Below are 21,740 nucleotides of genomic sequence, written 5' to 3' on the forward strand. Positions count from 1 at the left end.
CCGCGCCTGCCCCCACATCGGTCAATGGCATGGTCACATACTTTGGCCAATTCATTCTCAATCTAGCGTCCCTAAGGGCACCCCTCTAAGAACTGACAAAAACTAACGCTACCTGGGAGTGGGGACCTGTATAGGAGAATGCCTTCCGTGCCACCAAGAATGCTCTATCCGACCAGACCACTTCGAGATACTTCGATCCCGCCAAGGAGTCTGAGCTAGCGATGGATACAAGTCCGGAGGGACTCGGGCCATTCTGTCTCAACGCAGTGAACAAGGGGACTGGGCGCACAGGTGGCCTACGCCAGTAGAGCTCTGACTGCGATGAAACAACATACTCCCACATTGAAAAATAGGCCTTAGTGGTCCACTGAGGTTGTCGTCATTTTCACCTCTACCTATATGGCCAGCCCTTCACAGTGGTAACAGACCGTAAACCCCTAGTGCCACTATTGAACAGATCTACTTCTACTTCACCTTCTCAGATTGAGAAGTGGGTCCTGCAATTACAAGACTATCAGTTCGAAGTGGTGTATCAACCGGGATCCCAGAATCCGGCAGATTACCTTTCGAGACATGATGGGTAAGCATCAGCCCAGGAGGAAGTTGAAGCGGATGCTGTGGAGGATTATGTACGGTTGATGATTGATCGATCACGACCATTACTGGTGTCAATGTAGGAGTTCACGGAGGCCACTCAGGGAGATGAATGAATCCAACTAGCGATAATGGTGGTCTGCACAAGGAGGTAGCATGAGATGGTACACAATCTGTCACAACGGAGACACGCTCTGACCACTCTACATCATGTCAGGCAAGAGCTGTCTGTGTTGTCAGAAGGGTGTTTGCTTCGGGGCCTGCGACTGGTGGTTCCCCCAATCCCTGCAGTCATGCGTAGTGAGTTTGGCGCATGCAGCTCACCAAGGTGTGGTCAAGACGAAGGCCCAACTACACTGCAAAGTATGGTTCCCAGGGTTGGATCAGCAAGTGGTGTGGCACTGTCACCTTTGTCAGGTAGTAGGCCCACCGGAACACCCAGCACCTATAGTCAGAGCCGATCCCTTCTAGGCCACGGTGTCGGGCCACTGCTGACCTGGGTGCCCTACCGGATGGCAGGCACATGCTGGTAGTCATAGATGACTTTTCCAAATATCCCGAGGTGGAAATACTAGACACGACCATGGCTGGACAAGTCATGCCGCGTTTCAAGAAAATAATGGCCACGCATGGCATCATTTAAGAACTCAGAACGGACAATGGCCCCCCTGTTTTCCAATCAAGAGTTTGAGGAGTATCTTGCCGCACAGGGGATTGCCCATCAAAAGATTAGACACTGTTGGCCTCAAGCCAGTGGTGAGGCCGAACGCTTCATGAGAGCCTTGAACAAAGTCTTGAGGATTGCGGTGGCAAAGACACACAACATAGAGTGCCCTGTATGCATTCTTGAGAGAGGACAGACTTACACCTCACACCACCACCAAGATAGCCCCAAGTACCTTGTGTATGAACAGAGAAGTGGAGGACACCATCCTGCAGAGGGACGTTCCGACACATTTGCAGGAGCAGGCAAGTGAGAGATTGCGTCAGCGTGGATGTGTCAATGATAAATATCAAGAAGGAGGCGGGTGAGAGATTCGCCCATTCAAGTAGGTGACCAAGTGTTGATGATAAAAAAAATAGACATCCCTGAGGGAAGCTCAGACTCCCTTTTGAGCTGGTGCCATGGACTGTCGTGAGGATTCAGGGCACTATGGTCACTGCTGTGAAAGAGCAAGTGACTAGGAACATCTCATTTTTCAAACACTAGCTATCAAAAGACAGTGGTGTGGTAGGAGGCACCTCCACACCATTCCCTGATTGTGAGAGCCCGGAGGAAGGGGATGATTGTCCTGATTTCCTGGAGTCTGGGGTCCCAACCCTCCGAAATGACTGCCCAGAAGGCACTGTGGTCTGTCCCTGAGGTACGACTGTAGGACAGAAAGGAGATAGTCCGTCCCCAACCCAGCGACCGAACAGTAATGAAGAGACACTGATGAAAGTCCCTCCCCGGGCGGGCACGGAGAGGTACCACCTTAGACCTCAGCCGTTGCCATCCAGCAAGCTGAAAGTCTTTCTATTGATGTAATGTAACACCCCGCTGAAAAATAATGGTAGTCATATGTGGGTTGTTTGTTTATTGTTTTATTAGGGTGGTGTTATTTATGTTTTTGGTTTTTTTATTGGGGGGTGTAGAGTAGGAATTCATGTTTGACATAGAATGTTCCAAGTGGGAGTGTTGTGGGGATGAACCCCCTCCCTAAAAGTGCAACATGGTGCACGCCTGACGCAAGGCGTGGAGGTAATAAAAAGGATCTCCGAGGTTCGAGGGCATTTTTTTCCAACGCATCATAAGAGTGTCCTGTCATTATTTCGAGTTGCGTTACTGAGCCTCTGCCCTGCTCGGAAACACAACAGCCAGTGGCAGCCAGTAATTTGAACAGACAGAGGGAGATGGACAAGCGAGCCATGCACACATATACTCACATATCTACATGCATATTCACTCACACCCAGACATGCACCCACCGTTCTCAAGCACACACCCATTCACAGCATGCTCGGACAAATACACGTACATTAATTCATACACACACACGCATCCAGATTTAAAGAGCACAACTTACTGGGCTACCAGACTGAGTCGGTCATGCGTACAGAGCTGTGAAATCTTCAGCCCAGGAAGTTTTGGCTGAGGCAGCCAGGTGTTCCGACTGTTGAGAGAGTCGGTCAGGTTGACCATTGCCTAGTCCGACAGACACTCTTCATGTTTGTTGAAAGTTGGGGGTGGGGCTACCACTAAGAAAGGGCCACGCCTGGTCATATCTCTCCGGTATCAAATCTTGGCTACTGAGGCGAACAGCCTATGACACCGCACCACAAATCATGAAGTGAAAGAGTGTCCCCCCCCCTAAGCTGGGCAGGTGGGGAAGATCCTGCGCCACCATAAATCCTAGGAAACAAACAGGTTTTTTTTTTTTAATCCTGCGACTCATGCTCTGCGTGGTTTCTTCTTTGTGATGGATTGGTTCAGGGTTCCGGCAGTGCATCTTCAGGATGTTTCTGGGCTTTGGCTTGGGAGCTAGCAAGAGACTCTAAAGCAAAGGGGCCATAGATGATCAGCCTCTTTCCCTCTCACACGCCTCCCGGGCCTGAAGCTAGCTGCTGTGATGGCAGAGTTACTATTGCTCCAGTTGAATATTAATGCTCTGGGAACCTTACATCTCAAAGGTTATCACACCAATGCCTTGCATAAACGATATTTTGAGAGTTCTTTGTCAAACGTGTTTGTGGTTGCAAACCAGTTTTAGACTCTATCCAGTAGACAGTTTTCAATTTTAAAATGTTAAAACGACCACATTATTGTTGGCACATAACAACTACTGACCCATATGTTTCTTCAAATTTTGTAGAGTTGCATCTATTCTGAGGGACTATGATGGTTCCACGTTCTGCATGTCCACGGCCTGGACATTCAGAAAATGTGCAAACAACTGTAATATCTATTTTAGTCACAAAATTGGTTTTCTTCAAAAACAACATAGTAAGGAGATGAAGTCAAGTCTCTGAGACACTATACAGACTAGTAGCTGCCATAGCACAAACATTCCTCTCAGCTTAAATATTTTATTTTTTCAGATGTGGGACATTCAGAAATGGACTTAGCCCTTTGGAGATGTGGCCTCCAAAACTGAAAGCACTCTGAAAGAGTAATCCCGATGTACACATTTTCCCGAGTGATTGGCTTGCCAGTACACTTGAAAAAAATAATTTACGGATCTGGGCAATGACAGGTTGAATGCATCCAAGCTGATCTTGAAGAGCAGCCTAGATTCTTTGGACATTATTGCTTGGTCCATGTGCACAGTTATCTCTCCTTGCTGGCATGCTACAATACATCCCACTGGCTTCTTTTGAGATGTTCAAGCAACGTGCCTGTACATACTTTTCTATAGTGAGCAGGTGTTTGGTGACAAGGCGGACTTGTCCCTTGCATACTTCAACAACAACACAAGAATTTTAACATGCTAGGCCTACCTTCCCCAGCAACACAATTGCACCAAAATATAGATAGTATTGGGGCTGTTACAAAGCAGTATAGTCTCAGCAAAGACATCAGCCTCAACCTTCTTAGATAACCCTGCTGCTTGCTGGGATTACCATCACCTATCACCAGCAGCAGATCCAGCCTCTACCAACCTCTGTCACTTCTACATCCTCCACTCCACCTGCCTACATTATAACATCATCTTCTGTGGTGCCAAAGGTTTCCTATTTTTCTACCGTTTGGTAGATGATCATGACGGATCACTTGGCAAGCCAGCTAGTCTGCAAGAACTGTTTGACCATGCCTTACCCATACCTCTCTCTAAACCACTCTTCTTTCACTAGGATGTGCCACCAACTACATGTCTTAATTTGGGAGGTGGAAGTCCTCGCCCTTCTGAACAAAGGGACCATCAATATTGTGCCTCAGGAAGAAAGGGACCTCGGATTCTATTCCCTTCTGAACATTTCATTTGGAAGAACAAGTCCAAGATGATGTACTTTAGGCAATTCTTTATAGCCGTGAGTGCTGGAGACTGGTTGCACCCCTTCCCTGCATCTCCAAGACACTTTTTTGTATTTTCCAGTTTTTCCCACTCACAGATGTTACTTGATTACTTGAATCTACTATTCGGGCTGACACCCACTAGACACGTCTTTACAAAAGTGCTGGCAGTTGTGTTGGTTTCACTACAATGGTCCGGAGCCCACGTATTTCTATACCTGTATGACTGGGTAGTGAAATTGGAGTCATCAACGCTGTTCAAGGAACACTTTCCGTGGATGCGCAATGCGCTCCATGACCTGGGCTTTGCTGTCAACAGCCAAAAGTCCCACCTCTCTCTTAGGCAGAGGCTGACCTTCATAGGGTGGATACTGAACAAGACCTGCAAGAAGGGATTTTGTTCCCATCCTCAGAGGGTTGCAGATATTCGATAGATGATTCTGAGATTCCTGACTCAGTCTGACTTCAGTTCTGCAGATCTTGTCTGCTTGGCCTCATGCATCACGTTAGTGCCACTACCCAACTACCCAGACAGTGGATGGGGAACCATCTGTTGTTCCTGACGTTAAATTGGCTCCCAAATCAGGAGAGTTTCACAGCTAAGGTGCAAAGCACCCTTTCTGTCTAACCGGATCTACACTAGTGGATGGGCCCTTGCAGCCTTTAGACTTGTGTTCTGTGGAATTAAAGTGACCACAAGCCTACCTAAAGTCTAAAACCCATTTTTTTATGCAGAAACAAGCAAAATAGTGATACTGAAGCAACGAATGTCAGAGCTTTTTCTTCCCAAGCATTTGAGCATCTAATGCTAGATCCCTACCAGATTTCCCCACTATTTATAAGTTTTTTCACATAGGCCTTCGAAGGAGAATACAAGTGACAGAAATCAAAACTTTAGGTAGTGGTGTTAGCAGGTGTGTAAGAAATCGGGTTGTTAGTTGAGGGGGGTAAATACCTACCTCAACTAGTATTCCTAATCCTTTTTGGGCTTCAATCCCCTGATAGCTATGGCACAGATCAGAAAGGCCTAATTTGGAAGCAATGTGTAAAATATTTGTGCAGTACTAAGACCGTATTTGTTGAAATTCAAAACAATACAAATCCCACAATTAATTAGAAAACTTGAGTAAAATTGGATAAAAATCACCGGAATGACAAAAAACTTATAAGGGGAGCCAGTCATGCATTTTTTATATTTTAAGTACAAATAGTGGCAAGAACCACAAGTGCTAATGAAAGTCAATGGTCATGGTAGAACTAGAATTAGGTCAATTTGATGCAGACTGAGATGGAGCGTGGGTTGGATACACTAACCAGGTTTTTCGTGGCCAGAGATCTTGCCTTCTTACACTTAAGAGACTCCCAGGTTGGCAAGCAAAGGCCAACAGGAAGGTTTATTATAGGTCCAGTTGCCACTGGTCCGCTGAGCAGTTGCAGGAAAATGCTTCTCGTAGCTTGTCTCCCTGCAGCTTTAACAGGAGGTCAGCCTTAATATACTTAGAGTCCACTTCTTTATCCTAGGTACAAGAATGAAAGTCGCTCCAGAATTCTAGGTTCTTGTCAGGTCTCAGACAGCAGGTTCAGTCCTCTTCTGATCTTCCACCGGTAAGAGTGTTCTGAAGTGGGTGCCTGGAGATACCATATTTAGGCCTGGCACGAGCTAGTCAGTGATAATTACCTCTGCAGACACACTAACTAAGGAGGTAAACGTTCCCAGAGCTAACTGTACCCACTTTGGGCAGTTTCAAGATGGCTGAAGTGTTCAGCAATACTAAACTTGGACTCCGAGGACTGGGTGTTCGTGTAGTATGGTAATGCTAGTGTCCTCCATATCTAACACTAAAATAGGGTTTTAGGCACTCCCTGTACCCCAGACAAACTGAGGGAGAGAAGTTTAGTAGACCAAAGCTGAGCTTTCAGCAACCAAACCGTGGGCACGCACAAATTGTTTTGGCATTTGTTTTCCTCCTTTGAAGTGCGCCCCAAATGTTATTTGTAAAAACGCAGCAGACCTGTCAAGTGGTTCATGACACTCCAGCAGGATCTGACACTGTGATGTCAATAAGAGGCCCACTGTGATAAAGGCCAATCTGGCTGAGATGATAAAAGAAGGATGCACACCTGGGTGTTGGCTACATCTGCTTGAGTCAGGGTAGACGGCTTGAAATAAATGAAGTCCATGGGCCCCAATCACAGGGCGCCTTGCCAAGGGCACTACAACACCTCCCCACACCCAAGGCCTGGTGTCCCCATCCTGGGAGCAAGTTCACACCTCATTCACGCCTATTGAAATAATGGCTCACAGAATTTGGAGAACAAAATGCAGATTTAGCTTCCAGGGACTTTAAGCAGAGCAAAGGTAACTTGTCAAAAGACTTCTTCCAAAATATTTATTACAAATCCAACTTCACTAGTGAATTGGGCCTGTAATAAATATTTCAAAAATTCGAAAAAATAAATTTGTACCTGTGGCCTAGGTGGAGATAACCTTTATTAAACTTAATATGGTATCCTAATGCTTTTTTCTATGAAATGCCATCCCTGCTACAGTGAAAATAGTTTTTAGGGCTTTTTCGCTGTCACAACAAGTTTAACATTAAGCTTTACACACCATACTTTTAAATACCATGCACCTTGCCATTTGGGTAATAAGGCGTACTTAGTGGTGACTAAATATTAAAAATGAAGGTTTAGTCCTGTCAAGAGGGGCAAGTTTGACAGGTCGAATTTGTAGTTAAAACCTGCATGGCCAGGCCAGTAGTGGCAGGCCTGCAGTCATGTTTACAGTGCTACTGTAGTGGCTGGCACATTGGGTGCTGAAGTCTGTTTGTGGCATTGAACTTAAAGGCCCTGGGTACACCTTGGTACCATATACTAGGGACTGCTAGGTACATTAAATATTCCAGTCAGGAGTATACTAATTTGACCATGTTGAAAGGAGGAGCACAAGTGGTTTACCACTGGTTAGCAGTAGTAAAGGGCACAGAGCCCTACAGCCATCAAAAAGGCAAAAATAATTTGAGGTGACTCTGCATAAGGGCAAATTCCAATAAGGTGCATGACTTTCATACTAAAAGAATGTAAGAAGCCCTTGAAAAGGATTTTTAAAAAGGGGCCTTCTGTCACAGAGCTAGCTGGATTTAGAATTCTAGCTTTGTTTTGCCAGGCAGTGTACCTCAGAAGCGAGGTGGTCCAAAACATCTAGTTTTAACGAAAGAATACAAAATGGCTGCAGGTTCAGCAACATGTCCTTTCAGCCATCTGCAGGCTTCACTTATCATGATCACGAACGCCTCCTTGTTCGGCTGGGTTGTCCACCTGGCCTACTTACTGGCGCAGCTTTAGCCTCCATGGGAGCAGTGCCTGCACATATGTGTGCTTGAGCTTTGGGCAGTCCATCTTGCAATTAAGGCATTTCTCCTTCCATCTGGGAATGCACCATTCAGTTTCTGTTCCACAACACGGAACTTTTGAATCAACAGGGAGGGTAGGTTTTTGCTTCTGGACATAATGTTAGGCAGTTTGTCCTGTGGCAGTTGTCACATTGACAGGTAATCCTCCTGGTAGCAGCTCATCTTGCAGGCTCCCTAAACGTGAGGGCATATGTTCTCTGTTATTAATAATAGAGGACTATGAGTGGGAGTTGCATCCCGAAATGACGAAGGTAATCTCCTGACTGGCTCTTCCATTTGTGGATCACTTTGCTACAGTCCTGAACATGAAGTGTCCTTTTTTTTCATTGCCATGTTCTTCCTTGTGATTGGTTTCTGGAGAGATTTTCTCAGTTTCATCTTTTCTCAGTGCCTACGTCACACATTTCCCCCCAATACCACTTGTGTAAAAAAGTTCTGTACATGGGGTACGTGTGTTGAGCACAGCTAATCCTGATCAGACTAGTCACCAAGGATGTAATATGCTCATCTCGTGGCACTCAGCATTCAGCCACCTCTTCCATCTAGAGCGGATGTGCTTTCACAGGAGTATGGTCCGGTCTGTCGCCCTAGAATGCTGTGGAGATTGAGCAGTGCCTTCATTTGCCTTCCTGAGCAACCGTTTCTGTTTAGATCACCACTAGATGTGAGTTTCCTAAAAGGTATGCTTTACTTCTTACCTCGCACTCCGTTTATTGACTCTCAGTAGGATTTGATTCTTGTGTTACTTTCTTGCTGGCATGTTCATTCAGGCTGATGCACAATTGCCTAGTTCATATTATTTCCATGAAGATAATTTTGTTGGTGGCAATTCACAGTTTTGTACCTAAATAATTTGATCCTTTGCACAAACACAACCATTTTACCAAAGGTGGATAATGCATTTCTATAGGCCAGGGGTTCCCAATCTGTGTGCCGCGGCACCCCAGTGCGCCTTCATATCTCGCAAGGGGCGCCGTGCACCAAGCACACAGTTTAGGAACCACATTCCATTGTGAAAAACTCAGAATCGGGCTCTGACATCATTGCGCACTGAACATGGGGGCCCTACTGTTAATTTCCGCCCTGAATGCACAACAGAAAGACTTTCATCTGAAGCAGAACTGCCTCCTTCACAGGCTTCTCAAGAAAAGGTGAAAAGAGATTGTTAGCTGAGGCGCTGTCATGCTTGAGGCTCCTTTGCAGTAATGCCCAGTAATCGATGTTAAAAGACCGCACAATCCCGGCTGTCCATAAAGCAGATTTAGTTCACTTTTGCAGCTACTATGTTCAAACAAGCTTCCCAGAACACAAAGAGAGACTGGAAAGGTTGACAGAATGTCTCCCTCTGTCTTACTGGTGTAGCCAAATTTCGACAATTGTGTGTTTTTGGAATGAAATGACACGCACATCCTGCAGCATTATGTTTTTCAGGCCCCTGGATGTCTTGTTCTTTTCAGATTAAATATTTTGCTGAACAAATATAATTTTAATTTTGGGAGGATTGGTTGAAATGTCATTTTATGTGAAAAATAAAAAAGTTTGAAATGTACTAATTTTATGATAGAATATGAACGGAAATTATATAATAGTGTTCTATACCTAAGATGAGATCTCTGTGTTTCAGAAAATATTTTATAGCACGTGCTTCATAACAGACATTTACTTTTCTTCCAAATTAATAGATCTTCTGTGGTATTTAATTTGTGCTTTGTATCAAATGTTATTTTTCCTTGAGCAAAAGCATAAGCCTAGAACTGAACTAAACTGAAGGAGTATGATTAGAGAACTAGAGTAAAGTATACATTCCATGTATGGTTAGTAGAAACAAATGAAAAGTTTAGGAGGTGCCAGGCTAAATGTTTTGAAACATAATCTATTCCCAGACTATGTGTTTCATTTAATGAAAAAATCCATAAACAACTCTCACGAATCAGAAGCAGAAGACCAAAAGTAAATGATGGCATTGGTTAGACTAGAGCGCAGACACAGGCCTTCTCCATCAATGCACCCAGGATGTGAAACAGCACTCCTGTATCTATCAGGGCCTCACAAACTCTGCTCAGGAATGAGCTATAGATACAGCTGTATAAAGAACACTACATCACAATGCAGTAACAGTTCACTTCTCTGAGAACCCCTTGTCCCTCCAATCAGTCGTTGACACAGCATGGGGTTTTGCAGTGGATAGAATAGGATTACATCTATAATTACAATACCTTCATGGGCTTCATCCGAATTATTTTGAGGGGAAAAAATTGAAACACTCCTAAGGAGGGGGTTACATCCCCTCACCCACCAAAAAAAGTGTAATAAAGGGGAGCCGCAGCCAATGGCCAATAGGTCAAGGGAGCCAGGGGTCGAAAAAGTTTGGGAACCACTGCTATAAGCCAGTCCATCTTTATTCCTTCGTATTCAGCTAAGCAGGAGTGACTGCATAGACTGCAACCCAGATTTGTGGTGTTATATTACATCGACCGTTCACAACAGGGCAGAATGGATGGTCAGCTCTTTCTGAGCGTTGCTGGAGATGAATATGGGCAAGGCTATTACTAAATACACCATAATGCATTGGTCCATCCTCTGCATCAATATCTGCTAGGCCTTAGCTAAGAAGCATCGCCGGGAGAACAGTTATGCCCATTCCACAAGGGCTATCGCTGTCTTCACAGCCCTTTCATATGAGTCCCATTTGCGCAACCTGATGGGCAGCTACGTGGTCATTGTTACCCACTGCTGACTCATGTGTCAGGCATAGAGTGATGGGTACATTGCCTAAGCTGTGTGGCCTCACTTCCTTGATTTATCAGCATTACTCACTGCCATCTCACAGGGAGGTATTGCTTTGCCACTCATTTATAAGATAAGAAAACTGTTGGAAAATGCAAAGGAATCAATCAGAATAAAAAGTACCTTACCCTTTGGTAAGTATGTTCCTTTTGTGTACATATAACCGTGCATATTCCAGTTTGGCAGTACCCGGGTCTCTAGCACAGAACCCGGGTACTGCCAAACTGCCTTTCCGGGGTTTCCGCCGCAGCTGCTGCAACCAACCCCTCAGACAGGTTTCTGCCCCCCTGGGGTCTGGGCAGCCCAGACCCAGGAAGGCAGAACAAAGGACTTCCTCTGAGAGAGGGGGGTTACACCCTCTCCCTTTGGAAATAGGTGTGAAGGGCTGGGGAGGAGTAGCCTCCCCCAGCCTCTGGAAATGCTTTGATGGGCACAGATGGTGCCCATCTCTGCATAAGCCAGTCTACACCGGTTCAGGGATCCCCTAGCCCTGATCTGGCGCGAAACTGGACAAAGGAAAGGGGAGTGACCACTCCCCTGACAAGTACCTCCCAGGGGAGGTGCCCAGAGCTCCTCCAGTGTGTCCCAGACCTCTGCCATCTTGGATTCAGAGGTGTTGGGGCACAATGGAACGCTCTGAGTGGCCAGTGCCAGCGGGTGACGTCAGAGACCCCTCCTGATAGGTGCTTACTCTTTCAGTAGCCAAGCCTCCTTTCTTAGTAGCCAAAACTCCTTTTCTGGCTATGTAGGGTCTCTCCTCTGGGCTATTCCTCAGATAACGAATGCAAGAGCTCACCAGAGTTCCTCTGCACTTCCCTCTTTGACTTCTGCCAAGGATCGACTGCTGACTGCTCCAGGACGCCTGCAAAACCGCAACAAAGTAGCAAGACGACTACCAGCAACATTGTAGCACCTCATCCTGCCTGCTTTCTCAACTGTTTCCTGGTGGTGCATGCTCTGAGGGCTGTCTGCCCTCACCCTGCATTGGAAGCCAAGAAGAAATCTCCAGTGGGTTGATGGAATCTTCCCCCTGCCAACGCAGGCACCAAACTTCTGCATCACTGGTCCTCTGGGTCCCCTCTCATCCTGACGAGCATGGTCCCTGGAACTCGGGAGCTGGGTCCAAGTGTCTCCCGCAGTCCAGTGGCCCTTCTGTCCAAATTTGGTGGAGGTAAGTCCTTGCCTCCCCACGCCAGACAGCAAACCTGTGAACTGCGTGATTTGCAGCTGCTCCGGCTTCTGTGCACTTCTCCAAGGATTCCTTTGTGCACAGCCTAGCCTGGGTCCCCAGCACTCCGTCCTGCATTGCACAACTCGCTAAGTTGGACTCCGACATCATGGGACCCTCCTTTTGTGACTCGGAGTTCACAGATCTTCTAAGTGCCTGTTCCGGTACTTCTGCGGGTGCTGCCTGCTTCTGCCGGGGCTCTCTGAGTTGCTGAGCGCCCCCTCTGTCTCCTCCTCTAAGGGGCGACATCCTGGTCCTTCCTGGACCCCAGCAGCTCCCAAAATCCTCAACCGTGACTCTTGCAGCTAGCAAGGCTTGTTTGCAGTATTTCTGCTTGGAAACACTTCTGCAACCTCCAGCACGCTGTGGGACATCTTCCATCCAAAGGAGAAGTCCCTAGCTCTTTTCGTTGTTGCAGAATCTTTGGCTTCTTCCACCCAGAGGCAGCCCTTTTGCCCCTTCATCCGGGGTTTAGTGGGCTCCTGCCCCCCCTCGACACTTGCGTGACTCTTGGACTTGGTCCCCTTCCTTGACAGGTCCTCAGGTCGAGGAATCCGTCTTCAGTGTTTTGCTGATGCTTGTGGTTCTTGCAGAATCCCCGATCACGACTATTCTGTCTTTCTGGGGTAGTAGGGTAACTTTACTCCTACTTTTCAGGGTCTTGGGGTGGGGTATTTTGGACACCCTTACTGTTTTCTCACAGTGCCAGCGACCCTCTACAAGCTCCCATAGGTCTGGGGTCCATTCGTGATTCACATTCCACTTTTGGAGTATATGGTTTGTGTTGCCCCTAGACCTATGTCTACCTCTTGCATCCTATTGTGATTCTACATTGTTTGCACTACTTTTCTTACTGTTACTTACCTGTTTTGGGTTTCTGTACATATAACTTGTGTATATTACTTACCTCCTAAGTGAGGGTATTCTCTGAGATACTTTTGGCATATTGTCATAAAAATATAGTAACTCTGAGTATGGTGTTTTCTTAAGATATTGTGCTAAGTGATATAAGTGGTATGGTAGGAGCTTTGCATGTCTCCTAGTTCAGCCTAAGCTGCTAGAAACACCTCTATTCTACTAATAAGGGATAACTGGACCTGGCACAGGGTGCAAGTACCACAAGGTACCCACTATAAGTCAGGCCAGCCTCCTACATTAGTGGTGGGATAAGTACTTGTAACTGCTTTACCACTTTGTCATTTGGTGCTTTTCATAAGAAAATATTATACCAAATTGTTCAGTATATGTACATTTAACCAAAACAGTTTACTTTTCTATTCTAAAACTTACTACTAAGTTTCTGAAAAGTTCTGAAAACTTTTTAAAGTTTCAAAAAAAATTTCTCTGTACTTTTAAAAGTTCTAAAACTTTTTATCTCTCTGTCTTAAACCTTTTTTCTATCATGTCTACAGTAGAGGCTACTTCCAAAGTTGTTCAGGCAACTTATGAAAGTTTAAACTACAAAGTAGGGTGTGTGGTTAAAAGGGTTTTGTGTGTGTTTTGTAATCCTATGTGGGAAGTGTTTCTGATGCACTGAGGTGCATTTATCATTTTATGGTGCACAGCGTGTAGCAATGCAGTGGATGATGAAGTTTAAGAAACAGACGCCCAGTTTTATGGTTCTGAGCATAGTGTCAGCTTTGAGAAGTTCTGCAGGTCCCTTTATGGTATTTGTCATAATTATAGTCTGCTTAATTGGTTACTCTGCTGGGTTGTCCAATCTGAGATGTTTTGTATAGTTGTGATCCTGAGCTGGGACGGTTGAAGGTAGAGAGAAGTGGAGAGATCTGCTGGGATTGGCAATTTCATTCCACTTCCGAGTGTCATTGTGAGATGTGCAGAAGTGGTTTGAGTGTATAGATATTTGGGACCTGCAGTGGTGGACTAGATTAAAGGCCTCCAATTTTTTCAGCAGTCTGTGACAGATCTCTTCAGTTATTCCATGCCTGTCATTTGGTGATATCTGTTTTTTGGCTGCACAGTACTGGTGATGGACCACCCTTGTAGCAGATATCTTATGTGAATGCAAGAGGTGTAAGTTACAATTGTCTGCAGACCACCGAGTATTCTGTTCTTAGTATTATTGTGGGCCATTCGTGTTATAAGTGAAATTGCATAACTACATAATGCCCTGGCGAGCCAGAGGTCACCCCTTCTTAGATTACCTGCATATCGAAAGCTGATTGCTTGATCGGTTGTTTCTGATCTGTTGGTTGTAGCCTGAAGATTGTGCTTGAGAGTATGACTGTCTTTTTGGGCCTTGTTGCCAGAATATGTGGTGGTTGACCTATCTTGGAAATAGTCATGATTTAAACTGTCTTTGGAAGTGTATATTCTGCTAAATACTTATAATTATGCCTAGTAGTGAGTTCCAGAGCTTGCTGGCTTGTACTGAGAAAGCAGTGTACCTTACAGATTTCTTATGACAAGGTGGTATGATGATAAGTGGTGCAAGTCTAGAGAGCAGTGTTGTGTTTTGTTTGTATTGCTTGAATTTAACTTGTTGATAGGTCCGTTATTTTCCTTGGGTGGCTCTGTGGACAATGAAGGTGGCTTCAACATTGCCCAGCTAACTATAAGTAGCCAGTGGAGCGATTGCAGGGCTGGAGTTATATGTTCTCTTGGTTGACTGTGGAGAAAGAATCCGTGCAGCAGCATTTTTGATACTTGTATTTTGCGTATGATAAATGCAAGTGCGCCACTAGTGTAGATAGAGCAGCAGTTTCTCCTGTTGAAGGGGTGACTCCAGATCAGAATGCAGAGGGATATAGACACCTAAGAGCAGGTTGTTGAGTGAGTGACTGGAAGCTAGAATCATCTAGAATGATGTCACAGCGCAATTGATTGATCATGGCAGCCCATCTTGCTTTGAATGCAACCGCTTAGCATTCAGCACATCACCTACTTACCAGAGCAGCCTGTTCAGCTGTGACTTTAGTTTTTTTCTGTACGTCAGGAGGGTGGGATGTTTCGTCATCTTAGCCACTTTTGTCTCTTTGTGTTTGCACTTACAAAAAAGCATGCATGAGCACCAACACTAAAGTAGGAACAAAAAATACAGCTGCCTAGGATGGCATCAATTGACTTAACAGATTGGTGTAGATATGAAACTGATTTTAATGTTCTGTTTTAATTTACTTTTTGAAAATGTTTCAAAATTCCAGCTTAAGCTTTTTAAAATATAGATAGTGAGGACATGGTGACCTTGTTTCTTGCTGGAATGACCATTAAATCCAACTAGCAATGGCTGGACCAAACTTTCCAATTTAGGATGTCACTGTGAGTCACACGACCTTAGCACTCTTCACACTGTCACCTGATGAAGAGCTAGTACTACACAGTGAACCTGCGGTGAGCTGGAAACCTGCCAAAGAGTAGGTTTCCACCTCGTGCGTGGAGGCTGTGCACAGGTTTTGCAAATCCCTCAATAGGGTACGCTGCTTCACAAGCCTTTTTGTAGTGTTGTTAAGGGTAGGAGTGGCTGTTCCTGTAGTGCCAGACTGAAAACCCCACCCCTTCTTGGTGGCCCCGGTGACCTCCATGGCTCTTCAGGAAGTGACTTGTCAAAGAGCCCTGTTCCTCTCAAGGCCCTGCACTTCACTACCAGGTGCCACCCCCTCACGTGGAGAACGTTATTGCAAGGGTGGCAGGTCTTTTGGACGGACCGTGTTGCTTGGTTAGGGCTGCTTCACTGTTGGTGTTAACATTCCTTATTAGCATTAGGGGTGGGTGATGAATTCGGCTCTGCTGATGTTCACCGAGTTTTTCCCACTCCGCGCTCCATATAGAGCGCAGAGTTCTGAAAAACTCTGCAGAGTGGAGTTTTCCTCTGTCCCAGCTTGCCAACATTAGGTTGGCGAGTGTTAAAAATCACACACTAGCCCACCTTCCGTTGAGATTGGTCAAGGTGGGCGGTCACGGCAAGCCTCTACCGCTCGGATTGAGAAACCTGCCGCTCGCGTTGAGAAACCTGCCGCTCGCGTTGAGGAAGCTGCCGCTCGTGTTGAGGAAGCTGCCGCTTGTGCTGTGTGTTGTGCATTGCACGTTGATTTTATAGCGCGGGGACAAACTCCCAGCGCTAAAAAAAATCAGCACGAGCAATGCAGCTTCTCCGCTCGTGGAAATCCGAGAACTCCGCCTAGGCCTAATTAGCATCACTGGGGGTAAAACAGCTGCGTTTTGAAGAATCTTTTCTGTTGAAGTTCCAGATTCCATTGTACAACGTAAACAACCCTGATCACTCAACACAAGAGCGTCTGCATGCTTCTTGTGTGACACAGGCTGCCCGCAAAGGGTGGGGATGACGGGGTCACTTGAGGAATATCCCGCCGGTACACTCGAGTCCTCATCGCCTCGCTTACCCCTCACATCCCGTGTTTGCCCTCGGGTGACATCTCGTCACCCTGCACCCCGCCTGTTCCTTGGCAGGGGGCGGCACACAGTAGAAACCACTGTTCGGCTGCAGGTAAAGTGGTTATTTTGAGGAGCTCAGCGCCGAGCACCTGCAAGACGGCGGTCTGTGTATAAATAGATAATTTAAAAAACAGAACGTGCCCGATGAAAAACAAGAGCCGATTTAAAGAGATTCCCAGCTCCCCTCAGCCCACGCCTCTCTTCCTTTTCCCTTATTTTCCTGGTTGACCTGTCTGCGGAGGGAAGATGGGTTTTCCAGGAGCGCTGGAGAGCTTGTTTTTGGTTCAGGTCGCCATCGCGCAGGAGGAAGTTGGGAAACCGACAGCAAGAAGTTGGGTCCACACACTCACGGTTGAGCGAGCGTTGGGGGAAGCCGGGTATTTGTAAGGGGCCGCCCCCTCGTGCACACCGGCTTATTCGTCCCTGTCGTGCTGCCCAGAACCACAGAGAAGACAGAAAGAATAAAGTGCGACAGCTTCTCTCGTAATCAAAGTTAAGTACAGACACTTAAGTATCTTTGTGGAGTGAATGCCAGAAGTGCATGTTTATAAACTTTCCAACTCGGCCGCAGTTGTGGGAAAGCCAGAACATTTGTAGGAAAAGCCGACTCAGAGGCTGTAAGCGCTAAAACACAAGACGGTCTAACAAAACGTGTCCATACTGCTACATGTTAAGAGGGGTCTGAAGTAGGGTCCGGGGCCTAGGAGAGGGGGCATAAAGGCGGAGACAGAGGCAGACTGGCCCCTAATTAGATATGTACTTCATTTGACAGGCTGGCGCCCCTAATCGACAGGTAGAGACGGCAGTCCGTCAGGTACATCACACTACTGACTCTACCCCAGCCCTACCTGTCTTTCACATTAACCTGTCACAGTGCCGCCACTCTTCCATGGCCTTCCTCCCCCTGCTTTCTCCTCCCATTTCTTGCCGCTCCACGTGCCAAATTCCCATCCTTCCTTCCTCCCTCCCATGTCCCTCACCTGTTTGCTTTGTCTCCTCCTAACTATCTTCCTCTGCCCAGTCTCTCTTTCTCTCCCCACTCTGTCTCTTCCTTTCCAGTTTATTTTTGCTCTCTCCCGCTATGTCCCGGAGAAGTCAGGAAGAGGGGCTCAGGGGACAACTGGAAGTAGCAACAGCACCTGCGGAGCATAGCCATGGAAAGGAGTAGATCCAGGGTGCTTTGAACTGGCTACTCTTAAAGCGCGGCTCGTGTTTGGCTCGAGGGTCCAAAAGGATCTCGGGCTGAGCCAGAGTCACACATCTAGCTCGAGACAGATTGACAAGCTTTTCCCTTTAAAGTCAGACACTTCCTCAGACAGCTGTTATGTTCTTTTAAATACCTGCAAGTAGTCCTCTGTGGCACTTTTAAGCTGGATCGCATGCAACAGATGTTTACATATGGTTCTAAGTAACTTGCGTGAAATTTGAAAACTATTTCGAGCCATTTGATAAAGGTTGGAAAAAAGGGGATTTTGTTGCCAGTATCCATCTGCTTGCCATGCCCAGCAGCGAAGGCTGAACATAGCACAGTGTTGGTGAGGGTCATAATGACTGTTAGGAGGAAGAGTAAAACTAATAGCAACGAGGATTACTAGTAGTAATCCAGGCATTACCTCCTCCTACTCATTACTTGGAATCCATGCCATATCAGAAGGACAAAGCCTTTGACGCATACAGGAAATGATCAGCGCCAACCATGAAAGCCCATGGATCTGGTTATGTCAATGGGATGTCAGCCAGAAAGGATGCTTGGCAATAGAGAAGACGCTTAGCTAAAGCTAGTGGGCACACAAAATGTCTGCCTATTCTCCCTTGTCCACACCACATAAAATGACAATAGGCTGTCAAACTGTAGGTATTAGACCCACATCAAAAAGTACGAGAGACTTGTGTTATTCCAAATGCACCAGAGCCGATTGACCTCAAAGAATGAGAAAGGGAACTGACAGAAAGAGACAAGTTTGTGACCGTAATTCAAGCCTGTGTGAAGTGAAAACAATTACTTCGTATTTACCCACAAATGTGACTGCTGCATCTAGGTCCCAGCAGAAGCGCCCATGCATGAGCTGGGACGAATAATCTATAAATGAAAAACAGTAGGGGAGCTGTTTACTGAAGACACCGCCCATGTGACCCCTTGTGACGCAAATGTGAGCCCTGGACAGCCCACAATGGAAATGCAGTTCAAGTGGACCCCCATTCTTTTCCATGTGGGACACCCCTCTGGGCAATCCTGTTCGGGAGCCCTTCTAGCTGCACAGACTGACAAGCCCAGTCTGTAAGAGTCAGAACAAATGGAACTTGTGCCCAGTCGAGGAAATGAGGAAGGGGATAGTTCGTAATTCAGCATGTGCCCAAGAAATACAGAAGGAAGCCCAAGGGCCATAAAATTGTCACAGTGCTCACACATGCCCCTTAGAGAACGGAGCGCAGCTCCTGTGAAGATGGTACAAGAGATGTTGAAGCCCACCCCTGGCTTAGAGAACAGATACCACCCAAAAGCCCTGGGTCCTGAGGTATCACATACTTACAGATGAGTGAGCACCTGGGAGGAAGCGTGGCTGCCCCAGTATAGCCCCCTCTGCCTGCCACCAGAGACGAGGAAATGATGGGAAAGACGCATTGCCTTTGATTGTATTGAGGTACCTAGACAAGTGGCTTCTGCTTTAGCAAGGCCTACATGCTCCCCTTCGGAGTTTTTTGCTGGCCAGGTCCTCTTTACACTGAAAAATCCATTACTGAAGGAATAAGGTGGACATCAATGATATAACCCCTCCGAACTATCTGACACCATCTGGCCAAGGTCTGCAAGAGCATGCAAGCTGTGGTAGGAGGGAGATGCTGGCCAATGTTGAAGGAGAATAGAAGTTGTAATGTGTTACTCTGTGACTCACCAGAGAGCCAAAGCTGCCCGTGTTCCTGAAGGGAAGACAGGTACTTACACCCATGAGTTGCCTATGCCGCTATCAATCGAATGTGGTAGAGCCCTGCCAAACAGCGGCAGTCAAGCCTCAGGGAGTGCACAGTCGTGGGAAAAAATGGGTTTTGCAACTAAAGATTCAGCCTAGAATCACTGGGGAGAGACATTGGGGCGGAATTTGACGTGCCATACCAGAATATGCAAACCTTAGAAGTAAGAAGAATCCCCTTTAGTAAGTGGAAGGACTAAAATAAAAGTGTAGGCAGTCACATGAAGCGTGCCGGACTATATTTACAGCAGACCCCGACTATGAACCATGATCTTTAAATAAGGACACCGTTGAAAAAGAACGCCAACAGTAGGAGAATCTCGGGCCCAGTGGGATCCGATGTGAAACTTTTCCTCGATACCTGTAATTGTGCCACAGCTATTCACCCCCACATTTTCGCCGAAAAGAAAACTCCGACACAGGAGCATTGTCTTCGGGCACAAGGCAAAGTGAAATTGAGTAGCCAGGACTGAGGTTTCGATGTACTTGAGGTATCGGTTATCCGGGTGCTCATTAGATTAAAATATCTGTTATTTTTAAGGATAGTTTTCGTTGCTTTATAGTTGCAAGACGTGGGATGCAGATTACGAGAAAATCAAATCCCAGTCGCCTGGGGTGATGAAGGAATGGTGGATGGCGTATGAGAAGTACTGAGGATGGTGCTAGCTCACTTTTCTTGTAAAATCAACACCTTCTTGTGTCTCTTGGAAGCTCTCGCCATCAGGGCCCTCGTGATATTCCTTGGCGGGAGGGGCGAGGTCTACTGGGCTTGCCCCGCGTTTGGCGAACGGTCGAAGACTTGCCTTGTTGGATGCAGTTTGCGACGGCTGTGGCCTTGGTGCCTGAGCGCTGCTGGAGTATCTCCACGCCTGTACCGGTTCTGAACCCTCCGATCCAGTTATTAACGACCTGCTCACTGAGCCGGGCCTCCCCCGTCCTCCCCAAGGAAGATGGAGCTACCACTGTGATAGCTCCTGATGACATTTGATGCTGAGAAGAAAGGGGGGGATGGGGTGTGGGGGTTCTCCTGCGTGAGCAACCTTTTATTTTGACACAACTGCTCTGCTGACATTCCTCACAAGAGCAGCGCACGGCGACCGGGTTCCTTGCAGCCCTTGGCCTGATAGACACGTTTCAACGTGCATGCTTCCCACGCGCAGGGGGTTTCTTCTCAGATGTGCTCTGTATGCGGGACTTGGAACCCGGAGGCAATGTGTTGCTTTTGATGCCAACTTCCCGTGGGTGTGTGCGCGCGCTATCTCTCTCTGTCTCTCTCTCTCTCTCACACACACACACACACACACTCACTCTCCCCCCTCACACACGTTCTCTTGCAACGAATGAATAAGAGGCACGCGCAGTCTTCCCTCGCACCTTTGCGTCACGTTGGGGGGGGGAGCCCCTCGGGGCTGTAAGGTGATGGTGTTAGAATCGCGGGTGTAGGAGATGTGATGCGGCCTGGCTGCTGGACGGTAAGCGTCTGTCTATTAATATTATTTAGACCCCGAGCTGCCACGCAGTTGTATTGTCTTGTTTTATCCTCGTTTTATACACTGCCTATAAATTAGGTCCTGGTTCTAATAAACTGTTGTGTCCTCTGCATCGCCTTATAGCTCTGAAACACTGTACATTGTAAACGCAGTTACACTGAGTAAATTTCTGGTACTCACTTTACCTGCCTTAGGAGGAGGAGGAGAAGGTACGTTTTCATTGTCACAGTTCGATCCCCCCGCGGACAGATCCTAGCAGCAGGGACACTATCCTCTTGAGACTTTATAATTCCTGACAAACGTACATAGATTGTGCCTAAAATATAGCATTATTTCTACTCTTAACCTGCGGATCAGTTAGTAGTAGTATGCAAACAAATCAATTAGCTGTGAGCCCGCTGGATGTTAATGCTGATGCAATGGAAACTGTACACATAAGGTGAATCTGTCGCTAGTGTGTTTTAAAACCAACTTTTTCTTATTAGTAAGGGGTTCAATGAATCCCCTTGCATTTTATCTATTAACTAAGAACAGTGCACCACTTAATACAAACCTAACTGTATTTAAAGAATGTAAGGTAAAAAATGCATCTCATAAGGGTGTTCCTCGTGCTGAAAAATGGCGCAGTGCTCATGAAAGTGAGATCACAACGAACAAAAACCAGCATTTGCAATGCAATAGGTCTCACATTTGCTAGATTCAGAGCTATTGGCATTGTACATTCATAACTGGACTTTTCTTGCCACATAAATTGGTCAACCCTGCCTCATAATTTTTTCTTTTCTTACCTTATAGTTCCAGTGGCCCTGCATATACCTAATGCACTTCCATTTACCTTCTTCCTCTATCTGCAGC

The 21,740-nt window shown here is 46.5% G+C and overlaps 1 protein-coding gene across 3 annotated transcripts in view; it reads left to right on the forward strand.

Moving 5' to 3' along the window:
- Positions 1 to 21,740, forward strand: part of HRAS (HRas proto-oncogene, GTPase) — a 300,976-nt gene that overhangs the window by 220,536 nt on the left and 58,700 nt on the right. The window contains exon 1 of one of the 3 annotated variants that reach the window (XM_069223065.1): positions 20,738 to 20,867. The exons of the other annotated variants lie outside the window; for them this stretch is intronic. Within the exon in view, the coding sequence (XP_069079166.1) occupies positions 20,847 to 20,867 (21 nt within the window). The 5' untranslated portion in view covers positions 20,738 to 20,846. Of the gene's footprint in view, positions 1 to 20,737; positions 20,868 to 21,740 lie in introns of those variants that run through there. 3 annotated transcript variants of the gene reach the window in all.

Source organism: Pleurodeles waltl, chromosome 3_1 (genome assembly GCF_031143425.1).
Source record: "Pleurodeles waltl isolate 20211129_DDA chromosome 3_1, aPleWal1.hap1.20221129, whole genome shotgun sequence".
NCBI lineage: Eukaryota > Metazoa > Chordata > Amphibia > Caudata > Salamandridae > Pleurodeles > Pleurodeles waltl.